The following is a 26,186-nucleotide window of genomic DNA, read 5'->3' on the forward strand; positions in this document are numbered from 1 at the left end:
AGAAAGTCTCAGATTTAATCCCATCTATAGCACATTTCCTTACCCCCATTGTCCCAGGGGTTTGCGTCTTTGGCTCTGAAATCTCCCATTAAGTCTCCGTGTTTGTGAAGGGCGCTTTGTTGTTTTCATGTTTTCACTGTCCTCCAAACTTCAGAGCTGCCTGAGGACAGAGACTCTGATGACATCTTTTTGTACCCCTATCTTTGAATACAATAGCTGGAAGAGTGTAACCATTGGGAAGGTGATTTGTTTTTAGTGCTTTTGGAATGGTTTTTTGATTCACTAATTCTTTACATTTTCCCCCATAATTATCGCAACTTCAGTCTGAAACTTGCTGTCACTTCATTCTCAAATAACACTGATCAAAAGAAACAGAATTCAACAGCATGCCAAATGAATCAGAAGGCCAGGCCATCAAGCTATGAAACAAAGACAACGACCACAAGAGGGGGCTGCCATGAAGCTGGGGTAGAGCGCCAATCGCATTAACCATGTGGGCTTTGACACATTATAATTATTTCTCATGACACGAATGAGATCATCAGTACAATCTTCATAGAGAAGCAGCAAATCAAGACTAAACACCCTTAATGAGCTAGAGAAATTCTCAGGAAACAAAACAACAAGAATATGATTTTTTGCCCTGACAAGTTCATTAAAGGGAATGATGCAATTCTGTAATGAATCTGCCACACCTCCTGCTAGAAGTGTATAAAAGTCCCCTTCCAGATGGTGTCATACATACTCACACAATCTAAACTCTTAATACCCATCCAAATCTGTGAATCCTGACACCATGAGTTACTACGGCGGTTACTATGGAAGCAAGGGCTATGGCTATGGCTCTGGTTATGGCTGTGGATGTGGCCGCTTCTATGGCCTAGGCTATGGCTTTGGTGGCTATGGCTTTGGAGGCTTGGGCTATGGTGGCTATGGCTGCTACCGCCCATCTTGCTGTGGAAGGTATTATTCTTCTGGCTTCTACTGAAAAACCGCCTGCTCCTGCACTATCATGGAATCCTTGTCACCTCCTTCTTTTAGCTAATCCCATGGCATGATAAGGACATCACATTTCCATCTGCCTCTACAGTTGGGTAACATAGAAGAGCTACCACAAGGGCTTGGAAGCCCTGTGGAACACTTGGGGCAGGGAAGGGGCAGGGACAAAGAAGCAGCAGGACCCATCCTTCTAGAAACTTATGTGAATCTCTCCTTTCATAAGGGAGATGTGCATAACAAAAACTCATTTCCAACCAGATTGCTCAGCTCTGATACACCATGGCTGAGGCATCTGTTAATTTTCTAATAAATTTGTTTCACTGGTTCAGCAAAATGGTTTTCATGTCTCCTCATTGAAGTCCTTGTTACTTGGGTTTCAGCCTCACACTGTGAAGAGATTTTCAGTCTTGAGCTATACTTCTGTGTCACTGTAGAATATTTGGTCTCTGATTCATCTTTTGCAATGAAGTAATACCTCACCTGATTTCTGTTAAAAAAAAAATAGTATTTCCTTGTTAAATCCCTCTCTAAAATTTCACTTCTGCAGTACTTAAAATGTCATACTTCATAATACCCAGGCCCCCACTGTACTGACAGCAAGGCATTGGTCCTTCCAAGCTTTGGCCATTCTCCCATATTCTGTGTGCATATTTACAGGGATTTTATATTCAAGGTTTCTCAAAGATGTTCATAACCTCATGCTCAGGGATCATCACTTCCAGATCTAAGTGATCCTTGATAACTGGAAGGATGTGGATTGGCCCAGTGATTTCTAGTTGTCTCCTACCACTTTGTTATCAACTACCAATTTGAAGTTTTGGACCACTGTGTAAGTGAATACCACACCAAAAAATCTACAGAAGAAAAGTCATATACTAAGCCTGAAAGTTGTCATGAAACCATTCCCTTATTTTTTTGTTGTAAAGTCTGTTTATTGCATAACTAGCAGGCATATAATGCAAAAGAATTTTACAACACTGAAAATGTTTTATGATAATTATACTAATAAAATGTACAACAGAAGCAAAATCAGAAGTACAGAATGAGTGACACTGATAAATACATTTTTTTCAATAAAAAGGCATTTTTGTTTTTCCTATGCAGCATTTTTGAAAAGATTTCAAAAAAAAAGAAAAGAAAAGGATTTCACTTCACCCAGGACAGGGAAAGAAACATGAGATGAACTTGCTAGAAGCTCACTGATGCAACTGCAGAAAGAATAAAGGGTGTTCTTTGAGTTCCTGCAATTGAAGTCACATCAGCAATCATGTCCCAGATCCTAAACTGTGCCTGTGAGGGCCCAGTTTCCCCCTTTTTTGGGGAAATATGAACTATTTGCACTCAGTAGGCAGGATGAGGTCTTTGGCTGAGGGACATTAAAGGAAAAGGCATTTGTAATGTCTGTGCCTAAAGTGTCATTGTTTGTAAAGTGTGACTTTGTCCTCTTGACTTCTTAGAAGGGGAACAATACATGCTTTCAGAAGAAGAAAAACAGATATCACAAAGCATTGCTTTTTTGGTGCCCTCTGACCCTGGCATGTGTGCAAAAGGGGACCAAAAAACAACCACCTGAGCAAGGTACCCTTGGCCAACAGAACAGAAAGCCTCTGGAAGGGGACATGCATGACATGGATCACTGCTGATAGCATCCATTCCTTCAAATTGTGCTAATTGGGGATTTCTCTGTGTGCTTTGGCACTGCCCAGTCACAGAGAATGTGCTCATACTGCAATGTCTTGCTTACAATGGTCTTTGCTTCCTCCATCTTTCCAAGGTATTACAATGTCTCAGGACATAGCTCACCATTTAGGAACAAAGTGGTCACTTGACATGAGCTCATCAATATACTGAAAATAGCTTAGCTTTCCTAATACCTAAGACATTTATCTTCTATTGGTCAATTTGTCAAAGGAACCAATTCAGAATTGTCATCTGAATTTCCATAAGGTTGACAAGGCTAAGGTCTTTACAAATAAAAAGGACAAAGAGAGGGCACCAAGTACAATGAGAGTTACCAGGCATTTTAAAAACAAAAATAGAGTGACTCTTCTACCTCTATCTGCCCCCATCTAAAACAGTGACAGAAACAGCAACCAACAGCTCTACATGAGTATCTGACAAAGGTTATGGCACTTGGTGGCAATGCAAAAAAGGGGATGGGAATGACAAGAAATGAGTCCTTCCCCCAACACACACACACACACACACACACCCTTTATATTTAAGAAAGCAAATCCGGGGAGGGAGGGAACACAATCTACAAAACACTGGAAATGATACCATGGAGCTGATTTCATGACAAGTCTGGCCAAAGATACAAACATGATTCTGAATCAAACCATTCTGTGAAAAAACAAACCCATTTAGCACATTTAGCTTAAACAAAATCTGAAGTAGCAGACCACATTTTACTATGATTATTCCAATAGATTCAACTGCAAAATGACAAGTAGGTTATTGCAGATGTCATTTTTAAAGAGAGAGAGATAACCAACACCCCCCTAACAAAGCAATGATGGGCCTATTTTATGGGTATAGTCCAGGAACATAGTAAAGTACTGAGCCATGGTGCAACTAGGCCCCAGAGGCCTTGAATTCTCAGAACCACACCCATACATATAGACCTTTACAATCAGAGTGAACAGACCATCTCTTTTTGAGTGAATAAATTCCCCATGGCACAGACACCATGACTGATAGTCTGCCATAGCTTTGGGACATTTGGCAGTCAAGTGATATGTGTGTATGAGGAGTCTTTTTTAAGTAGTGGCTACTTTTTAGGGAGGCTGAAAACCCGCTCTGCCAGCATGAAAACTCATGCTTCAGAGATTTCTTGAAGGACAAAGAAATGCCTGTAGGCTTACAGAGAGATGAAGGAACATTGAATTCTGTGGCAGGACTGACAAAGGCTATTTCTGACTATTTATCTCAGTCAGTGGCTTCATTGTCTAAGGGGTCTATAGAACCAGTCATGGCTTACTTAACCCATGTGCTTCTTTGCATTCAGTTCTCACAAAACAAAAACAAAAACGAAAACATCTTCTGATCTATAATCATAAGGCAAAAGACCTTAACTGAGCACAAACCCTCCAGCCAGTGGTCCTGGCCCCATAAAACCTAATAATAAAGAAAGATCACAGTGCCTCATTCCAGGGACATTTCAGAATGAAAGTATGAGATAGGAGAGAAGTTCCAGCCTGTAGATAAGTAACATTGCAATATCCACCCTGCTAGTCCCCATGCTTCTTTCCAAGGCAGGTGATGAGAAAGGGGCCAGGTCTTTCTTTGCATGGGCTTGGACACCCCAAACTTCCCAGGAGTTGCAAGAAACTGGTAAAATTCTAGTAATTACACAATGCTTCTATATAGGACAAAGATTGTACAGTTGGAGTCCAATTGTCTCCAGAACATTTTTTTTCTAAATCTCTTTTCATACTTTTAAACACAGACATCTGGAAGTTGCTTGAGATGATATGTAATGGACAAATCAACCCAAGAGCTGTTTACAACATACTAGGATCAGTAATGAAAATGGCAAAACAGGCACAAAATAAGACAAGTGGATTAAATTAATAGTGAAAAATTTGTTAGAAAACATGCCTCAAAATGCTAAATTTTGTTTTGTAAAATTTACATAGCCACTAATTTTTTTAATCCATAAAGTTCCATGTCTAAATTTGAAATCAGATCTTACAAAGACCAAAAAACAGAAGACATACTTCAGTGGTTGTTCTCTTTAGTAGTGATGGTCACCAGCTGTTTAACTGTCTTGGCAATGTCATACACATACTGAATGACCTGCTAGGTGACCAGCTGGATGTCTGGGGGTGGGGATAGGGTACCTGGACTCCCTGGAGCAGTTTTCTTGCACTCTGACTGGAGTCTGTAGGCACTGGATGTCAGGAGGCACAAGGAAGTCCTCACCATATGAGATTTGTTTTTTGAAGGGAAAGAGCTGCCATTTCAGTCACACTCATATGTATCCTCTCCAATCATGAAATATAGCTGTCATTCTTATTTTCTTGGGATGCTTGCAAGAGTTCCTGGATATTCTTGGTGATCTGTTTGGTATTTTGAGTGGCATCTTCTGTGTGACACACTATGTGGGTATCCCATCTCAGGGATAGCTTCCTCCCCTGGCCAGATGATGCTCCACGGTCTTGCCTTTCTGCTTGACCCCGCATTGTCCAGCTCTAAGTCAGGGGTGGTGTTGCCATAGTCACTCTCTGGCATGCTGCTCTGCTTCTCTAACTTGGAAGGGGGAAGGTGGGAGGGAGGAAGGGGGAGGAGGCTGCAGTCTGGCCATGTTCTTTTCTAGGTAGGTAAATTCTCCCAAGGAGAGGTAGGGCTTCTGATCAGATCCAGTCTCATACATGGACATGTGGGTCAACTGCCCTGGGCAGATGGACGCTGCTTTAGGGGGGAAGGGCTGGAGGGATCTGGGTACTCAGGACCAGGTGGCACCTGACAGAGACAGGTGATGGCCTGCCTGCTGAGGGTCAAATTCTCACTTTTTCTGCATCACTCTCAGCTTGTCATTCAGGCTGTTGATATTCCTCTTCATGAGCTGCTGGATCTTTGCCTCAGAAGCCACCAGAGCATTTATTACATCCATGAATTCTTGGATAGGTACTGGTCCATCTTACAAATCAGAATTAAGGCTCTTCCGCCTGCTTGGCTTTACTTGTCACTGTTTCTAAATGTTGAGCTGGCTGCTGATGGCTTTCAGGATACATTTCACATTGTCTTTTGAACTAGTGCTGGGGTTCCCCTGCTGTCTCATCTTGGCATCAACCAGAAGGTTGATGACTGCTGTAGCAAACTCATGAGCATTAAATCAGACTAATTTCTGTCTGCCCTGGTTTCTTGTAGAAGAATATTCTGGATTCCCTGGAAGGAAGGGGAGGCTGTTGTTTTGGTCACCAAAGTGCTATGATTCTGAGTTGCAAGCCACACTGCATCCGTGTCTCCCATGTCAACTTCGTCGGACACATCCATGGTGAGTTTTTCAAACAAGTGGTTACTTAGAGATTGAAGTTTCATCTGAGCATTGGTAGCTAATTCAGACAAATGCAGGCTTCTTTCTGCCATCTGAAGTATATGATAACGTTCTGTCCATTTTGATGATTGGGCCTCCTGTCACACAGGTAGAAGGTGAGTCTGTCCATGAGCTCATACTGCTCCTCCACAAGACACTCTGCCAGTTCCTGGTGCCCTCCTTGTCTTGCACAATCAATGGGAGTTTTCTCCACCTGAGTCCTGTGTGCCCAGATGAGGCCCATACATTGTCAACAACTCAGCCTGTAAAATCCACCCCGATTTGGCAGCATGGAGTGGGGTGTTTCCTTTCTCAGGGTGAAAAAAGTTGGCTTGGACTCCTTGGACAATAGCCTTAAACATGTCCAAGTTTCCAGTCCTTACACTTGAATGGAGCTGCTTACGAAGGTCTTTGGCAGAAACACTATCATCATCTCAGCAAGTTAAGTGATAAACAAATGCTAGCATCTGGTACTTGCCTCTCATGAGCTCTGCTTTATTGGGATCTACTTTATCCTGTGGATTAGCTTTACACCTCCCACTCCTAACAGAAGCAGGATCCACCAAAGAACGTTCCCAGATGGAATTTGCACCATTATTATACAGAATTTCAACCCTCTGAAGCAATGTGGGAGGCTACAGCGTGTGCTTCATATGCCTCACTTGAGAGATGTGACCACCTAGGCTCTGGTTTATACTGCAGCTCTCATCACATATTAAAATCCACCTATTTACTGACACCCAAGAAGGATCAGGGTCACGGAAGTCAGCTCAAACCTTGCTGCTCCATAGCAGCTACTGCTCGGCAGCAGCAGCAATGGAAAACTGCTCTCCTGATGGGTCTCATCTCCAGCAAACTACAAAGCCAGTGGGCCTCCCAAGGGCCTCAAGCTGAAGGCCCTTTAATCCATGGCAAAAGTGGACTAAGTTTTAAAGACTATCTCTCAAAGCCCTCAAACATCTTAATTCAAATTCCCACATAAAGAGAGCATCTGCTTTATTGAGCAACAGCATGGCTTTGGACCTTTAGCCCTCCCCCTCACCCCCCGCCTGTCACTTCCTTCAGATGGCACAAAGTGGAAACCTAATAAATTTTTTATCTATTGAAAAGTTTATTGATTGAACTAGTATTTCAGTCAATGGAGGAAACACTACAACTGCTCCTACCAATGAATCATGTACCTCCTGCAGTTTATCTTAAAATGAATGTCTATTAGTGTAAATATCACACCTAGCCCTTATTCTCCTTTCTCTCTCTCTCTCTCTCTCACACACACACACACACACACACACACACACACACAAATGTATGTTTCTATGGATCCACTGGATTTTTCATGGAAATGTCCTCAGGAGATAGACTCCATTCAATTCCTCTCAAAATATATCTCCAAATCATTCATCAATCCTTTGCCTAGATTTCAGAAAAACCTGGAAAGACGTAAGTGGACTGATGCTGAGTGAAGTGAACAGAATTAGAAGAACATTGCACACAGTAACAGCAACATTGTGGGATGATCAGTTGTGAACGAATTAGCTTTTCTCAGCAATACAATGATCCGAAGGGCTCATGATGGAAAATGCTCTCCACATCCAGAAAAAAAGAAATGTGGAATCTGAATACAGATTGAACCATACTCTTTCTGCTTTTTTTGTTTTTCTTTTTTTTCCCTTTTGTTCCGATTCTCCTTTCACAACATGACTAATGCAGAAATATGTTTAATTTGATTGTACATATATAACCTATATCAGATTGCTTTCTGTCTTGAGGTGGAGGGAGAAGAGAGGGAGAGAGAGAAATTTGGAATTCAAAATCTTATAAAAACAAATGTAGGGGCAGCTAAGTGGCACAGTGGATAAAGCCCCGGCCCTGAATTCAGGATGACCTGAGTTCAAATCCAGCCTCATACACTTGATACTTACTAGCTGTGTGACCCTGGGAAAGTCACTTAACCCTCACTGCCCCACCAAAAAAAAAATGTGACACAGTGTATAGAGCTCTGGCCCTGAAATTGGGAGGACCTGAATTCAACTCTCACCTTAGACACTAGCTGTGTGACCCTGGACAAGTCACTTAACTACAATTGCCTTAAAAATCCAGGGCCATCTCCAGTCATGCCAATCTATATCTTTCCACTGGACCCATATGGCACTGGAGGGAAAATTGAGGTTGGTGACTTTGCACAGCCCTCCCTTACAAATCCAATTAACTGTAAGTCATCACATGACCTCAATGTCATAGTCTTCTTCAAGAACGAAAGACAAACAACACAACACAACACCTGCTTTCGCGCAGAGAATACATTCCAGTTCCCTTCTGCTTAACTCTGCACTGCTTGGCTGTCTTCCCTGCTAAGAATCTACTTCTCTCTCCTCCTATCTCCTCTGACTTTCCCTGGTCCAAGAGAGTCTCAGGTGTAATTCCATCTATGCCCCCTTTGCCTCTAAGATCTTTTCCCATTAAGTCTCCATGTTTGTGGAGTTTTTCAATGGGAGTAGAATGTTTTAGGACAATCCCATGATCAGAGGATCAGAGGATGGATCTGGGTGGGAAGAATATTGAGGCAGAGAAACCAATCAAAGGATCTTGCAGACAGGGCTATGAAGTCTTACATAAGGTGGGGACAGTGTGATTAGAAAGAAGTGTCTGGATTCTGTGTCTGTAGATTCCTTTGAAATTTAGAGCAACCTGAGGACATGGATTCTGGTGATATTTCTTTGCATCTCCAGCCCTGAATAGAATGGCTGGTAAAGTGTAAACGCTGAGGACATGGTTCATGTTTTAGTGCTTCTGGAATGGTTGTTTGATTCGCTAATTCTTTACGTTTTCTCCCATAATTATCACAACTTCAATCTGAAACTTGCTGTCACTACATTCTCAAACATCACTGATCAAAGGAAACAGAATTTAACAGCATGCCTAAAGAATCAGAGGCCTAGACATCGAGCTCTGAAACAAGGATGACATCCACAAGAAGGGACGGCCGTGAAACCTGGGTAGGGTACCAGCCATATTAAACACATAAGCTTTAGCAGCATTATAATCATTTCTCATGACAGGATTAAGATTGTTGGAAAAGTCTTCATAGAGAAACAGCGAATCAAGACAAAACACCCTTAATGAGCTGGAGAAATTCTTCTCAGGAAACAAACAATGACAAGAATGTGATTTTGCCCTGGCAAGTTCATTAAAGGGAATGATGCAATTCTGTAATGAATTTGCCACACCTCCTGCTATAAGTGCATAAAAGTCCCAGTGCTCACACACTCACACAAACTAAACCCTGACGGTCCATCCTAATCCGTGAATCCTGACACCATGAGTTACTACGGTAGCTACTATGGGGGCCTGGGCCACGGCTACGGCTACGGCTATGGGTCTGGTTATGGCTGTGGATGTGGCAGCTTCCGTGGCCTAGGCTATGGCTTTGGTGGCTATGGCTTTGGAAGACTGGGCTATGATGGCTATGGCTGTGGATGCTACCGTCCATCCTGCTATGGAAGGTATTATTCTTCTGCCTTCTACTGAAAAACCACCTGCTCCTGATGTCATGGGATTCTTGTCATACCCAGCTTGTTGTAATTCCATAGAATTTTAAGGACATCACATTCCATTTGCATCTACTGCTGAATGGCATGAGAGACCTACCACAAGAGGGTCTTGAAATCCCTACAAAGCACTAAGGGCAGTGAAGTAACATAAGCATAGAAGCAGCAGGACCCAACCTTCAGGGAAATGCTGCAGAATTTCCCCTTTCATAAGTGAGACACCCCCAATGAAAACTCATTTCCAGCAAGTTTGTTCAGCTCTGATGTAACACAACTGAGGTGTCTGTTATGATTTCTAATGAAATTCTTTCACTGGCTCAGCAAATCAGTTTTCACCTCTCCTCCTTGAAGTCCTTACACTTGGACGACAGCCTCACACTGTAAAGAGATTTTTTTAGTCTTGACCTATGTTTGTGTGTTATTGTGGAAGATTTGGTCTCCAATTCATCTCTTGCAATAGAGTGATCACTCTCCAGGTTTCTGTTCAAAAAATATTATTTCTTTGTTAAATCCCTTTCTCAAATTTTACTTCTACAGTGCTTAAATTGTAGTACTTCATAATATCCAGGCCCCCACTCTACTGAGAGCTAGGCATTTGTCCTTCTAAACCACGGCCCTTTTCCCACATTCTGTGCACATATTTACAGGGTTTTTGTGTTCAAGGTTTCTCAAAGATTCATGTGTTCACTTCCAAGCAGTTCCTTAATAGTGTCAAAGTGTGGATAGGCCCAGTGATTTCTAGTTGTCTTCCACCACTTTGTTATCACCTACCAATTTGAAGTTTTGGAGCACTGAACAAGTGAATACCACACCACAAAAACTATAGAAGGGAGTCAGTCATATATCAAGCCTGAGGGTTGTCATGGAACCATGCCATTTTGATGGGTCCAATCTCCTCCGGCAAACTACACAGCCAGTCCAGCTCACACACTGCTAGGGCCTCCAACTGGGGCCCTTCCATCTTCAGGGGAAGTAAACTCATTTTTATGGCCTGTCCCTCAAAGCCCTGAATCATGTGAACTCAAACTCCCAGGGAAAGAGTATATCTGCTTTACTGCTCAACAGCAGTATGGCTTTGGACCTTTGGCCACAGACATCATATGCCTCAGATGGGTCCTTGGGAAGTAAGCCAGAGCTTACTTACTTACTTACAGAGTAGTGCCGTACAAGGCACATAGTGGGAGATTAACAAATTTTTATCTATTTGAAATGTTTATCAATTGAACCAGTATTTCAGGCAGTGGAGGAAACACTACAACTGCTACTACAAACAGGTTTTATGCCCCCTGCTGTTTATCTTTCTTTCCCTTTATTTAGCATTTTATTTCCTTCCAATTACATATAAAAACAATTTTAACATAATTTTCTAAAACTTTGTTTTCCAAATTCTCTCCCTTCCTCCCTCCCCACACTCCCCCCCACCCCGCTTTGAGAAGGCACCTGCTCTTTATCTTAAAATGAATATTTATTAGTGTATATATCACTCCTAGACCTTATTCTACCTTCACCAAAAAAAATCATACATGTTTCTATGGGTCCACTGGCTTTTCTATGAAAAGGGCATCAGGAGAAGACATCCAATACCTCCCAAAACATATCTCCAAATCATTCATCAATCCTTTGTCTAGAGACATCCTATGAAGGTCACTTCAATGGAAACTAATCCTTCATGAAGAAGATAATTTCTCTCTTTAATGGTTTTCAATGGGAAAAGGGCATTTCATTCTCTGTTACAAAGTTGAAAACCAGTTTTAAGGGGTATAAGGCCATCTCTGGATCCAAGTTCTCTGAACTGGAAACAAAGGAAAAACATCTACTACCTGTACTCCTTGGTGGCCATTTTAAAAAAACTTAAGAGAGTTGGCACAGTCCTCTGGGTGTCCACTAAGGCCAAGACTGTCACTTGATTAAAGTGAGGCTCAGAAGCCCTGCACCAGAGGCCCTATTTCCAACTGGTCTGGACTCCAGCCATGCACTGAGCTGTGCAGGTTACAGCTGGGCCATCACCTCTATTTTCCTGCATTCTGGTCCCTTATTCTCTTCATGATATCCCAAGGTCACAGTGGAATGACTGGCTGTCAGATAACATCTTATTGGGCTTCCTTATCTTCTTTTTTTTTTTTGGTAGGGCAATGAGGGTTAAGTGACTTGACCAAGGTCACACAGCTAGTAAGTGTCAAGTGTCTGAGGCCGGATTTGAACTCAGGTCCTCCTGAATCCAGGGCCAGTGCTTTATCCACTGCGCCACCTAGCTGCCCCCGCTTCCTTATCTTCTAGAGAGAACTTGTGAGAGTTTTAGAGGCAAGGAGGAGAGATGTGATGTCTATTGCTTTCCATATTACTTTGGCCTTGGTTTTCTCCTGATCAGATAAAGTCTTTAAGAGATGTTCCACAACCAGAGAGCTACAGCCTGCCTCCTCTTCTCTCCATTACTCTCTCACTTGGTAACATCCACATCTGCCATGAGCTCAGTTAATTTCCCTCTGACATACACTACCCTATTTCAGGTTTCAGACCACCATTTCACCTGAACTCACTGGTTCACCTGGCTTTTTACCTATGCCCAGAATATATGATTCTACCCAAACTCATATTAGCAGGACTTCCCAGGACTTCCACATTTAAAAAATCCATGCCTATAATGCAATCAATGGATCCATCTCAGGGTTCCTTCTGGCTCTCTTTTCACTTGCCTTTGAAAGTCCTAGACATCTGGGTCCTGAAAGTAATGTTCAAGAAAAACTGCTTTCTCCAAAGTGTCCAGTAATGTGGTCATGACCAAAGCTAATGGCTCTTTCTGAGTATTCCTTCTTCTTAATCTTTCTTTGGCTCTCAAAAACACTAATTGGTGTTCCTGTGTAGGTTTGACACTACTCTTTTAGCCCAATTGTTCATTTCCACTAGCAATAAGCTGGCCATCTCTCTTTCTCTCCACTACTCATTGACACATCTCCAGATAGAAGAATAGATGTTCTCCTGAGCTACAATCCCACATCATGAACTGTCTGATTGGACAGTTTCAATTTGAAGTCCCCTAAACATCTCAAAACCCCCAACTCTACAACAGATCTCCTCATCCTGCCTCTTCAAAAGCAATCTATTTATTCAAATCTTCTATGCAGCTTTCAAGAAAACTGCCATTGAGTCAGGAAATAAGGTTAACAGATTTAGGGAAGACCTTGGCCCCTCAGAGTCATAACTCCTATCCAATCAGTTGGCAAAATTTGTCCTTACTAACTTCCCAACATCAATGGAATACAAACACTTCTTTCTACTCATACAGCCCCCAACTTAGATCAGCCTTCACGACGCTCTCTGCAAGATCCTTTGATTGGTCTCCCTGCCTCAGACTTCTTCAAACCCAGAGCCATCCTCTGATCACCTGATCATGGGATTTTCCTGAAATACTTTTCTGACCCCTCTCCCAGACTAACTACCCCAAATCCCAAATCACCACACCAATGATCTTGTAAACTCCAGTTGTTTCCTGTTTTGTACTGGTTTAAGTAGATACCATCTGTCTGGCACTTCACCCTCTTCATCAAATGACCCCTTCCTACCTTTCCAGTCTCAGTACACTTTATTCTCCTCCCCACATTTTCTGGTCCTGCCCATGATTACCTAGCTCCTTTCAGTCAAACAATGCACTTCAGGTCCCTTCTATTTGGCTTTGCGCTGCCTAACTGCAAGAATTCTCTCTTCTCTCCTCCTGTTACCTCTGGCTGTTCCTGGTCTAAGAACATCTCAGGTCTAATCCTATCTATGGTATGTGGCCTTATCCCATTATCCCAGAGTTCCGTGTTTTGCCTCTGAGAACTCCTCCCATCAAATCTCCAGTTTATAGCTGATACTTTGTGGTTTTCATGTTTTCACTCTCCTTAGAACTTTAGAGCTGCTTGAGGATGGACTTTGGTGACATTTTATCCCTATCCCTGAGTACATTGGCTGGTAGATTGTAAAATTTGGGAGGTAGTTTTTGTTTCTGTGCTTTTAGAATGGTTGTTTCACTGACTAATTCCAAAAAATTTTTCTTCATAATTATCTCAACTTCAATCTGAAATTTGCTATCACTTCATTCTCAAATAGCACTGATCAAAAGAAATAATTCAACAGAATACCTAAAGAATCATAAGGCCAGGACATCAAGCTATGAAACAAGGACAATGTCCACAAGTGGGGGCTGCCATGAAGCTGGGGTAGAGCACCAATCACATTAGCCATGTGGGCTTTGGCAATATTATAATCATTTCTCATGACAGGAATGAGATCATTGGTAGAATCTTTATAGAGAAACAGAAAATCAAGAAAAAACACCCTTAATAAGGTGGAGAAATTCTTCTCAGGAAACAAACAATGACAAGAACGTGATTTTTCTCAGGCAAGTACATTAAAGGACATTATGCAAAGTCTGTAATGAATCTGTCACACCTACTGCTAAAAGTATATAAAAGTCCCCGTGTTCATTGTGCCATACATACTCACACCAACTAGACCCTGACATCCATCCTGATCTTTGGATCCTGAGACAATGAGCTACTATGGCAGCTACTATGGGGGCCTGGGCTATGGCTATGGCTCTGGTTATGGCTGTGGATGTGGCAGCTTCCATGGCCTAGGCTATGGCTGTAGTGGCTATGGCTATGGAGGCCTGGGATATGGTGGCTATGGCTGCTACTGCCCATCCTGCTATAGAAGGTATTATTCTCCTGGCTTCTGCTGAAAAACCACCAGCTCCTGCATTGTCATGAAATCCTTGTCACCTCCTGTTTTGGGTAATTTCATGGCATTATAAAGACATCACATTTCCATCTGCCTCTATATCTTAGTGGCATAGTAAAGCTACCACAAAAGGGTCTTGGAATCCCTATGGGGGCAGAAAGTGGCAGGGACTGAGAAACAGCAGAATCTATCCTTCTGGGACCATGTGACCCTGGTCAACTGCCCAACTGCCTCACAAAAAAAATAAATAATAAGTCCAGCAACAACAGATAGAAAGAGAAATTCCATTTTAAATAAATGTAAACAATACAAAACACTTGGGAGTCTACCTGCCAAGACAATCCCAGGAACTCTATGAACACAATTACAAAACACTTCACACAAATAAAGTCAGATCGAAACAATTGGAAAAATATTCATTGCTCATGGGTAGGATGAGTCAATGTAATAAAAATAGCAATGCTACCAATATAACCTATTTGTTTAGTGCCATACTAATCAAACTATAAAAAAGATTTTATACATCCAGAAAAAAGAATAACAAAATTCACTGGGAAGAAAAAAAGCTTAAAAATATCAAGGGGTGGGAGGCAGAGCCAAGAAGGCATAGCAGAATCAGCAAGCTGCCTGAGTTCTCCTTCTGTTCTATCTTAACATACAAGACTCAAGAGAAGTTAAAAAGGTAAACAGAGGGGGAAAAAGTTACTCAATTAGGTTAAACTGTTTACATCCCTACATGGGAAGATAATACTCATAACTCTTAAGAACTGTAAATGTATTTGGGCAGAGAGGACTTTACACAGAGAGTATAAATATAAATTGTCTTTGATGTGATGATACAAAGAAAATTAAGGGGTTAAAAAGGGAGTCTATGGGGAGGAGAGGAAAGGGGAGGTGGAATGGGGTGAATTATATCATATGAAGAGGTGAAAAACCCTATTACAATAGAGGGAAAGAAAGGAGGGGTAAACATTGTTTCAACCCTACTCTCATTAGATTTGATTCAAAGAGGGAATAACATATACATTCATTGGGATAAAGAAATTTAGATCATTCTTTAGGGAAGTAAAAGAGGAAGGGAAAGGGGGATACCAATAGAAGGGAGGACAAAAGCAAGGGGAAAAAGGGTAAAGAAAAGAGAGGGGGTGATAAAAACGGAGGGCAGATTGGGGGAGGCAGGGGTAAGAAGTAAAACATCAGTGAGGAGGAAGAGGGTGAAAAAAGGGGGAAAAGTACAAAGGGGGTAAATAGAATGGAGGGGAATAGACAGTCAGTAATAATAACTGTGAATGTGAATGGGATGAACTCTGATATAAAATGGAAGCGAATTGCAGAGTGGATTAAAAACCAGAATCCTACAATATGCTGTTTATAAGAAACACATTTGAAGCAGAGAGACACACACAGAGTAAAGGTAAAAGGCTGGAGCAGAATATATTATGCTTCAGCTAAAGTAAAAAAAGCAAGGGTAGCAATCCTTATCTCAGACAAAGCACAGGCAAAAATAGATCTCATTAAAAGAGATAAGGAAGGAAACTACATCTTGCTAAAAGGTACTATAGATAATGAATTAATATCAATATTAAATATGTATGCACCAAGTGGTATAGCATCCAAATTCTTAGAGGAGAAGTTAAATGAGTTACAAGAGGAAATAGACAGTAATACTATACTAGTGGGGGATCTGAATCTCCCCCTCTCAGAATTAGATAAATCTAGCCAAAAAATAAATAAGAAAGAAGTGAAAGAGGTGAATAGATTACTAGAAAAGTTAGACATGATAGATGTCTGGAGAAAATTGAATGGGGATAGAAAGGAATATACCTTTTTCTCAGCAGTACATGGCACATTTTCAAAAATTGACCATGTATTAGGGCACAAAAACATCATAGTCAAATGTAGAAAGGCAGAAATAGTAAATGCATCCTTCTCAGATCATGATGCAATAAAAATTACATGTAAGAAAGAGCCAGGGAAAAGTAGAATGAAAATCAATTGGAAACTAAATAATTTTATTCTAAAGAATGAATGGGCCAAACAACAAATCATAGAAACAATCAATAACTATATCCAAGAGAATGACAATAATGAGACAACATACCAAAATCTATGGGATGCAGCCAAAGCAGTGCTTAGGGGAAAATTTATAGCTCTAAATGCTTACATGAATAAAAAAGAGAAAGAGGAGATTAATGAATTGGGCATGCAACTTAAAAAGCTAGAAAAAGAACAAATTAGAAATCCCTAATTAGATACTAAACTAGAAATACTGAAAATTAAAGGAGAAATTAATAAGACTGAAAGCAAAAAAAAACTATAGAATTAATCAATAAAACTAAGAGCTGGTTTTATGAAAAAACCAATAAAATAGATAAAATATTGGTTAATTTGATTTAAAAAAAGAAGAAAACCAAATTACCAGTATCAAAAATGAAAAGGGTGATGTTACCACCAATGAAGTGGAAATTAAATAAATAATTAGGAATTATTTTGCCCAACTGTATGCCAATAAATTTGACAATCTAAATGAAATGGATAAATATTTACAAAAATACAAACTGCCCAGGTTAACTGAAGAGGAAATAAAATCCTTACATAAACCCATATTAGAAAAAGAAATTGAACAATCTATTAATGAACTCCCTAAGAAAAAATCTCCAGGGTCAGATGGGTTTACAGGTGAATTTTACCAAACATTTAAAGCACAATTAATTCCAATATTATACAAATTATTTGGAAAAATAGGTGAAGAAGGAGTTCTACCAAATTCATTTTATGACACAAATATGGTGGTGATACCAAAAACAGGCAAAGCAAAAACAGAGAAAGAAAATTATAGACCAATTTCCCTAATGAATATTGATGCTAAAATCTTAAATAAGATATTAGCAAGTAGATTACAGCAAGTGATCACCAGGATAATACACTATGACCAGGTGGGATTTATACCAGGAATGTAGGGCTGGTTCAACATTAGGAAAACTATTAACATAATGGACCATATCAATAAGAAAACTAACCAAAATCAAATGATTGTCTCAATAGATGCAGAGAAAGCTTTTGACAAAATACAGCACCCATTCCTAATAAAAACACTAGAGAGTTTAGGAATAGGTGGAGCTTTCCTTAGAATAATAAACAGTATCTACCTAAAGCCATCAGCAAGCATTATATGCAATGGAGATAAATTAGAGGCCTTCCCAATAAGATCAGGGGTGAAACAGGGATGTCCAATATCACCCCTATTATTTAATACTGTACTAGAAATGTTAGCTTTAGCAATCAAAGAAGAAAAAGGAATTAAAGGAATTAGAATAGGCAAGGAGGAAACAAAAGTATCACTCTTTGCAGATGATATGATGATATACTTAAAGAATCCTAGAGAATCAACTAAAAATTACTTGAAACAATTAACAACTTTAGCAAAGTAGCAGGATATAAAATAAATCCACATAAATCATCAGTGTTTCTATACATGACCAACAAAGTCCAGCAGCAAGAGATAGAAAGAGAAATTCCATTTAAAGTAACTGTAGATAATATAAAATACTTGGTAGTCTACTTGACAAGACAAACCCAGGAACTCTATGAACACAGCTACCAAACACTCTTCACACAAATCAAATCAGATCTAAATAATTGGAAAGATATCAATTGCTCATGGATAGGCAGAGCTAATATAGTAAAAATGACAATACTGCCCAAATTAATTTATTCAGTGCCATACCAATCAGACTACCTAAAAATTATTTAATAGAGCTAGAAAAAATAATAACAAAATTCATCTGGAAAAACAAAAAATCAAGAATATCCAGGGAAATAATGAAAAAAAAATTCACAGGAAGGTGGGTTAGTGGTACCAAACCTGGAGCTTTACTATAAAGCGGCAGTCATCAAAACTATCTGGTAACTGGCTAAGAAATAGAGTGGAGGATCAATGGAATAGGCTAGGCACAGGAAACACAGTAGTAAATGACACTAGTAATGTGGTGTTTGATAAACCCAAAGAATCCAGCTTCTGGGATAGGAACACAGTATTTGACAAAAACTGCTGGAAAAACTGGAAGATAGTATGGCAGAAATTAGGCATAGACAAACATCTTACACCTTATACTAAAATAAGGTCAAAATGGATACATGATTTAGACATAAGAGGTGATACCATAGGTAAATTAGAAGAGAAAGGAATAGTATACCTTTCAGATCTTTGGAAAGGAAAGCAGTTTATGACCAAACAAGAGATAGAGAATATTATGAAATGCAAAATGGATGATTTTGATTACATTAAATTAAAAAGGTTTTGTACAAACAGAAGCAATGCATCCAAAATTAGAAGGGAGGCAGAAAGCTGGGAAACAATTTTTATGGCCAGTACTTCTGATGAAGGCCTCATTTCTAAAATATATAGGGAACTAAATCAAATTTATAAGAATCCAAGTCATTCCCCAATTGAGAAATGATCAAAGGATTTGAACAGGCAGTTTTCTGATGAAGAAATCAAAGCTATCTATTCCCATATGAAAAAAAAATGCTCTAAATCTCTAATGATTAGAGAGATGCAAATTAAAACAACTCTGAGGTACCACCTGACACCTATCAGATTGGCTAAAATGACAAAAAATGAAAATAATAAATGTTGGAGAAGCTGTGGAAAAATTGGAACACTAATGCATTGTTGGTGGAGCTGTGAACTGATCCAACCATTCTGGAGAGCAATCTGGAATTATTCCCAAAGGGCTATAAAGCTGTGCATACCCTTTGACCCAGCAATACCACTTTTGGGTCTTTTTCCCAAAGAGATCATGGAAAGGGGAGAGGGACCCACATATACAAAAATATTTATAGGGGCAGCTAGATGGTGCAGTGGATAGAGCACCGGCCCTGGAGTCAGGAGTACCTGAGTTCAAATCCAGCCTCAGACACTTAACACTTACTAGCTGTGTGACCCTGGGCAAGTCACTTAACCCCAGTTGCCTCACTAAAAAAAATAATAATAATAAAATATTTATAGCTGCTCTGTACATGGCGGCAAGGAATTGGAAGTTGAGGGGATGCCCATCAATTGGGGAATGGCCGAACAAGTTGTGGTATATGAATACAATGGAATACTACTGTGCTGTAAGAAATGATGAGCAGGAGGAGTTCAGAGAAACCTGGAGGGTCTTGCGTGGGCTGATGATGAGTGAGATGAGCAGAACCAGAAGAACATTGTACACAATATCATCAACATTGTGTGTTGATCTCCTGTGGTGGACTATATTCTTCTCACCAATGCAATGGTACAGAAGAGTATCTCCAAATCCAGGGGGAAAAAAGAACTGTGGAGTATAAATACTGAATGAACCATACTATTTCTTTTGGTTTTGGTGCTGTTGTTTTTCTATTTTGAGGTTTTTCGTCACTGCTCTGAATTTTCTCTTATAACATGACTAATGCAGAAATATGTTCAGTGTGTGTGTGTGTGTGTGTGTGTGTGTGTGTGTGTATACATATATATAAAACCTATATCAGATTACCTGCTGTCTAGGGGAGGGGGGAGGGAGGGGAGGGAGGGAGAAAAATCTGAAATTGGAAAACTTGTATAAACAAAAGTTGAGAACTATCTTTACATATAATGGGGAAAAAATAAAATACTTTATTAAAAAAATATCAAGGGGCTCAATGAAAAGAAATCTGAAAGAAGGTGGTTTAACCCAACCAGATCTCAACCTGTATTAGAAAGCTATGATTATCAAAACAATCTGGTATTGGCTAAGAAATAGAGAGGTGGATAAGTGTGTTACTGTAAGGAAAGGTAATGGTCTACTCTCAATAGGATATAACTGCCACCATTCAAATTACACTCCTCCAGACCTGTCTGAGGACAAAATTCTCAGTCCCCCTTCCCTCCAGCAAACAGATCATGTGATTCAAGTAGCCCTGAGCTGGTCTCAACCAGGTCCTCTCCCAGGAGGACTGAAGGAATGTCCCTGTGTCACTTCCCCATTATCTAGGAACTCAAAGAATAATTACAGAATTAGGGTTAAGAATACTACCTTCCGGGGGCAGCTAGATGGCGCAGTGGATAAAGCACCAGCCCTGGACTCAGGAGTACCTGAGTTCAAATCCGGCCTCAGACACTTGACACTTACTAGCTGTGTGACCCTGGGCAAGTCACTTAACCCCAGTTGCCTCACCAAAAAAAAAAAAAAGAATACTACCTTCCAGTCAGCTAGCTTTCCACACTTAGATTGTAACCATTAAGTAATCAGCCAATGATGAACAAGGGGAGGGTAAATTTTGCATTAGAAACTAGGGATTAAAACAGGGCCTGCAGCCCCATGCTTCACACTTGCTGGCTGTAGCACTTATTTGCAAGTGTCCATTCTTGGGAAAATGAAAATAAATGAACCTTTGACACGTTGTTGCCAAGTTCCAGAGAATTACTGAGCAGGGGTCATTTTCCTCTCAATTACAATAGGTACAAATTACACTATAGTAAATTATTATGGTAATCTAGTATATGATAAACCCAAAGATCCAATTTTTCGAAACAAACACTCATTATTTGACAAAAACTGCTAGGAAAACTAGAAAACAGTATGATACAAACTAGGTATAGATTAACATCCCACACCATATACTAAAATAAGGTCAAAATGGGCACATGATTTACACATTATGGGTGATAACATAAACAAATTAAGAAAGCATGGAATAGTTTATCTGTCAGATTTGTGGAAAGAAAAATAATTTAGGACCAATGAGGATACAGAGAGCAATACAAAATATAAAATAGATTATTTTGATACTATAAAATTTAAAAGGTTTCACAGAAACAAAACAAAGGTACCAAGATTATAAGGAAAGAAGAAAACTGGGAAAGAATTTTTGAAATAAATTACCTTCTATAAAGGCCTCATTTCTCAAATATATAGAGAACTGAGTCAAATTTATAAAAATGCTCGTCATTCCCCAATTGATAAATAGTCAAAGGAGATGAACACACAGTTTTCAGACAAAGAAAGCAAAGCTATCTATACTCATATGGAAAAGTGCTCTAAATCACTATTGATCAAAAAAATGCAAATTAAAACAACATTGAGGTAACACCTCACACCTATCAGAGGGGCAAATATGCCAAGTAAGGAAAATATGGGATGTTGGAGGGGATGTGGGAAAACTGGGATGCTAATCCACTGTGGCTGGAACTGTGACTGGATCCAATCATTCTGGAGAACAATTTGGAACTATGCCCAAAGGGCTATAAAATGGTGTATATCCTTTGATACAGAAATACCACTGCTAGGTTTATATTCCAAAGACATCCCAAAAAAGAAACAGAGTCTTTTTTGTACACAAATATTTATATCATCTCCTTTTGTGGTGGCTAAGATTAGAAACCCAAAGGATGTCCATCAATTGGGGAATGGCTAAAAAGCTATTGTACATGATTTTAAAGGAATACCATTCTGCTATAAGACATGACAAGCAGGATGATTTCAGAAAGGCCTAGAAAGACTTATATGAACTGATGAATAGAGAAGTGAGCAGAACGAGAAGAATGTTGTGCACAGTGACAGTAGTATTGTTTGATGAAGAACTGAATGACAACTATTCTCAGCAATACAATGATGCAAAACAATATCAATGGACTAAAGATGAAGCATACTATCAACCTCCAAGCAAAGAATTAATATTGAATAAACAGACTGAAGCATGCTATTTTTCGCTTTCATTTTTTTCTTCAAATTTTCTTATACAAAATTACCAAAATGATTATGTTTTACATAATTGCATGTGGGTAACCTTGCTTACCACCTCAGGGAGAGGGAAAGGGAGGGAGGAAAGAAGGGATAGAATCTGAAACTCAAAACTTTAAATAAAAATGTTTGCTTAAAAAAAAAGATACGATAAAGAAAAACTGCCCTGCTATTGTAGTCCATAAAGTAAAAATTAAAAAATGAAAGAATCCACCAATCACCATATGAAAGAAATTACAAAATGAAAGCTTCCAAGGATGTTATAGCCAAATTTCAGAGTTGCCAGACCAAAGGCAAAATGTGGCAAGCAGGGGCAGCTAGGTGGTGCAGTGGATAAAGCACCAGCCCTGGATTCAGGAGGACCTGAGTTCAAATCTGACATCAGACATAACACTTACTAGCTGTGTGACTCTGGGCAAGTCACTTAACCCCAATTGCCTCACCAAAAAACAAAAACAAAAAACAAAACAAAACAAAAAAAATGTGGCAAGCAGTCAGAAAGAAATCATTTAAATATCATGGACACAGGATAAAACAAAAGTTAGCCGCTTCAACCATAAGGGAGTAGTTGGCTTGGAATATGATATTCCAGAAGGAAAAGGAGCTCCAATTACACCCAAAAATAACCTCTCCAACAAAACTGAGTATAATCCTATAGGAAGAAAATTGGCTATCTAATGAAACAGAAGAATTTCAAGCATTCCCAGTTGAAACAAAACAAGGCTAAATAGAAAATCTGACAATTAAACATAGGAATCAAGAGAAGTATAAAAATATAAATAGGAAAGAGAAATCACAAGACTCAATAAAGTTAAATGGTTTACATTCCTATATGGGAAGATGATACTTGTAACTCCTTATACTTTATCATTATTAGGACAGTTAAAAAGTTTACATAGACTGAGGGCATGGGTATGAGTTGATTATGTTTGGATGATCTAAGAAAAATGGAGAGGTGAGAAAGAGGGATGCACTGGGAAAAGGGGAAAGAGAAAGGAAGAATAGGGAAATATTTTTCAACTAAAAGAAAACGTCAAAGCAGAGCTCTTACAATGAAGGGGTAAATGGGGGTGAGATGCAATGCTTAAACAACCCGCTCATTAGAATTAGTTCAAAGCGGGCAGCTAGGTGGCACAGTGGATAAATCACCAGCCCTGGATTCAGGAGGAACTGAATTCAAATATGGTCTCAGACACTTGACACTTACTAGCTGTGTGACCCTGGGCAGGTCACTTAACCCTCATTGTCCCCCCCAAAAAAAATTAGTACAAGGTGGAAAGTATACATACATATATGTATACATATATCATGTTTATATATACATATATATATATATACAAATATGTAGTGTGGTAAATTAATATGAAAGTTTTTTAACAGTCGGTTAGGATAACTGAAAGATGCCAGTTTTTTTTTTAAGGACCACCCTTTCGGGGAGGAGACCAACGGCATGAGCTACGCATGCCAGTCCACCTGCTCCGCACGTCAGACTGCCTGCTAGCACTCCACTTCCGGGGTGCGAGCTTAAAAGGCAAGGAGAGAACGGAAGTGGGAGTTTTTTTTTCCTGCTCTGCTGGTCTCCTGACTGCACTGCACAGATGGTCTCTCTCTCCCCAAAGGTGGCCTTCGGCTTTTTGGTGAGTTTTATACAGAATATAGACTAAGCCTAGACTTAAGACGATTTGTATTGTATTTCTACTTTCCTATCCTTCTAATCAATATCACCTTGTGACTACCATACAATAAAAGGTCTATCTAGAAAACCAGACGCTTCTTCCATTTACTAGTCTGGGAGATAAATTAAGGGAAAGGTTAAGTAGGGTAGATTTATGATCTAATATCCAATTTTAATCTCACAGTAGACATATACACACAAAGATATATAGATATAGATATCTATCTATCTATCTATATATATCTATATATCTATATATATGAGTGTATATATACACACACATATATAGACAAACATACAGAGACACACCCCAACACACAAATGGTAGGTAACACTCAGTTAGTTATAGAAATCATATTACCCAACAGGGAAGTAAGAGGAGAAAAGGATAAGAGAAAGAGACCTGGGAGAAGGGTGAAGTGAAATAATAAAACAAAGAGCACATTAAGGCAGTCACAGGTCAGAAGAAACACAAATTTTTGTGAAAGAATAGGGAAAAAGGGGAAAAGAGAAGATTACAGAATGAAGGGGAATACAGAGTAATTGTAAAACTTTTGGTGAATAAAATGAACTCAATCATAAAGTAGAAGGAGAAAGCAGAACAGATTAGAAAATAGAAAATAACAATATGTTGTTTATGAGTGATATGCTTGAAAAAGGAAGACACACTCAATGAGATAAAATGAGGGCATGGACCAGAATGAATTATACTAACACTGAAGCAAAAAGGCAAGGTAGAAATCATGAGTTCAGACAATCAAAAGCAAAAATAGAGCTAATTAAAAGACATAGCATGGGAAACTATATTTTGTGAAAAGTCCTATGGAAACTTAAGTGATAGAAAAATCTTTAGAAGTTTCTCAAATAATGGTCTGATTTCTCAAATATTTAGGGAGATGAGTCAAATTTACAAAATAAGAACCATTTCTAAAATGTTATTAAGAGGCAGTTTTCAGGGGGGGAAATCAAAGTTTTCTTTAATCATATGGAAAAAATAAAGAAACATTGAAATTTTTAAATCTTAAAAAGGAATAAAATATAAGACAGATAGACAGAAAGATGGGGGTGGGGGAGAGAAAGAGAGGAATAAGCACCTTGACTAAAGAATCTAAAGGCCAGAGTGACAAGCATAATGGAAGAAGGAAAATGTCACCCAGGAGATGGTTGCCATGAAGGTTGGATAGGCACAAGCCACATTAACTATAGAGGCTTTAACAACACTATCATCATTTAGCATTAAATGAACAAGATCAGGGCAGAACCATCTCAGAGACATAGCAAATGTAGAAAACACAAACACCCTTAATGAGCTCAAGGAATTGCTCTCAAGGAACAAAAAATGGAAAGAATGTGTTTGGGGCAAGTTCATTAAAGGAAATTATGCATTTCTCAAATGTATCTGCCCTGCCTCTTGCTGGATGTGTATAAAAGTCCCTGTATAGATGGTGCCATCCATACTCACACACAACACCTATCCCTGACATCCACCCAAATCCTTGAACCCTGACACAATGTGCTCCTGTGGCAGCTACTATGGAGGTCTGGGCTATGGCTATGGCTCTGGGTATGGCTGTGGATGTGGACGTTTCTATGGCCTAGGCTATGGCTATGGGGGCTGTGGCTATGGCTATGGAGGCCTGGGCTATGGTGGCTGTGGCTATCGTGGCTATGGCTATGGCTGCTGCCGCCCATCTTGCTATGGAAGATATTATTCCTGTGGATTCTACTGAAAAAGGCTTGCTCCTCAGCTCTCATGAAATCCTTGTCCCCCATCCCTTGCTTTGGGTTAATGCCATGCCATTGCAAAAACATCAAATTCCATCAGCCTCTATGTCTGGGTGGCATGGAAGAGCTGCCCCAAGAAGGTCTGGGAATCCATACATACCCTGCATGCGAGTGAAGGGGCAGGAACTGAGAAGCAGGACCCAGCCTTCTGGGAGATGATAGGGGATCTCACTTTCATGATGGAGATGTCCCCAACAACAGTTCAATTCCAACAAGTGGGCTCAATTCCTATACATCATGGTTGAAGTGTCTCATAAGATATTCTAATAAACTTATTTTACTAGCATAGCAAAACTGTTTTCATGTCTCCTAATTTAAGTCCCTTTACTTGGGTTTCAGTCTCAAGTCATGAACAGATTCTTCAATCTGCACTTTTTCTTCTATGTCACTGCAGAAGACTTATTCTCCAATTCTTTTTTTTTTTGTGAGGAATTGATACTTCCCGTGATTTCAGGGTTTTTTTAAAAATATTTCCAACTTAAATGTCTTTCTAAGATTTGACTTCAGCAATGCTTAAATTTTAATACTTATGCCCAAGCCCCACTTTCCTGAAAGGAAGGCATTTGTCCCAATAAGCTATGCATCTTCACACCCATTCTCTGAATATGTGGAGAGATTTTTTTTATGGCCAAAGATTTTCAAAGATTCAGATGTTCATCACCTCCTGCTCATGGGTCATC

General features: G+C 39.6%; 2 protein-coding genes and 1 pseudogene across 2 annotated transcripts; 2 read left to right on the forward strand and 1 right to left on the reverse strand.

Moving 5' to 3' along the window:
* The first annotated feature begins 796 nt into the window (after positions 1 to 796).
* LOC122750140 (keratin-associated protein 19-1-like) lies at positions 797 to 9,565 on the forward strand. Its single transcript, XM_043996806.1, has 2 exons — positions 797 to 929; positions 9,456 to 9,565. The coding sequence occupies exons 1-2, from the start codon at positions 797 to 799 to the stop codon at positions 9,563 to 9,565; spliced, it is 243 nt and encodes an 80-aa protein (XP_043852741.1).
* Positions 5,696 to 7,278, reverse strand: LOC122750139 (annotated as a pseudogene).
* Positions 9,566 to 14,113: 4,548 nt separating the features above from the next.
* LOC122747440 (keratin-associated protein 20-2-like) lies at positions 14,114 to 25,451 on the forward strand. The gene is made up of 2 exons (XM_043993459.1): positions 14,114 to 14,280; positions 25,250 to 25,451. The coding sequence occupies exons 1-2, from the start codon at positions 14,114 to 14,116 to the stop codon at positions 25,449 to 25,451; spliced, it is 369 nt and encodes a 122-aa protein (XP_043849394.1).
* The last annotated feature ends 735 nt before the right edge of the window (positions 25,452 to 26,186 follow it).

The sequence above is a fragment of the Dromiciops gliroides genome, chromosome 3 (assembly GCF_019393635.1).
Source record: "Dromiciops gliroides isolate mDroGli1 chromosome 3, mDroGli1.pri, whole genome shotgun sequence".
In the NCBI taxonomy this organism is placed as follows: Eukaryota; Metazoa; Chordata; class Mammalia; order Microbiotheria; family Microbiotheriidae; genus Dromiciops; species Dromiciops gliroides.

Excerpts from the sequence above, each read along its gene's own strand:
- LOC122747440 (XM_043993459.1), top strand. The coding sequence starts at position 14,114 with ATGAGCTACTATGGCAGCTACTATGGGGGCCTGGGCTATGGCTATGGC. Across the intron at positions 14,281-25,249 it reads TGCCCATCCTGCTATAGAAG|CTACTATGGAGGTCTGGGCT; the intron begins GTATTATTCTCC and ends CTCCTGTGGCAG.
- LOC122750140 (XM_043996806.1), top strand. The coding sequence starts at position 797 with ATGAGTTACTACGGCGGTTACTATGGAAGCAAGGGCTATGGCTATGGC. Across the intron at positions 930-9,455 it reads TGGAGGCTTGGGCTATGGTG|GCTATGGCTTTGGTGGCTAT; the intron begins GCTATGGCTGCT and ends TCCGTGGCCTAG.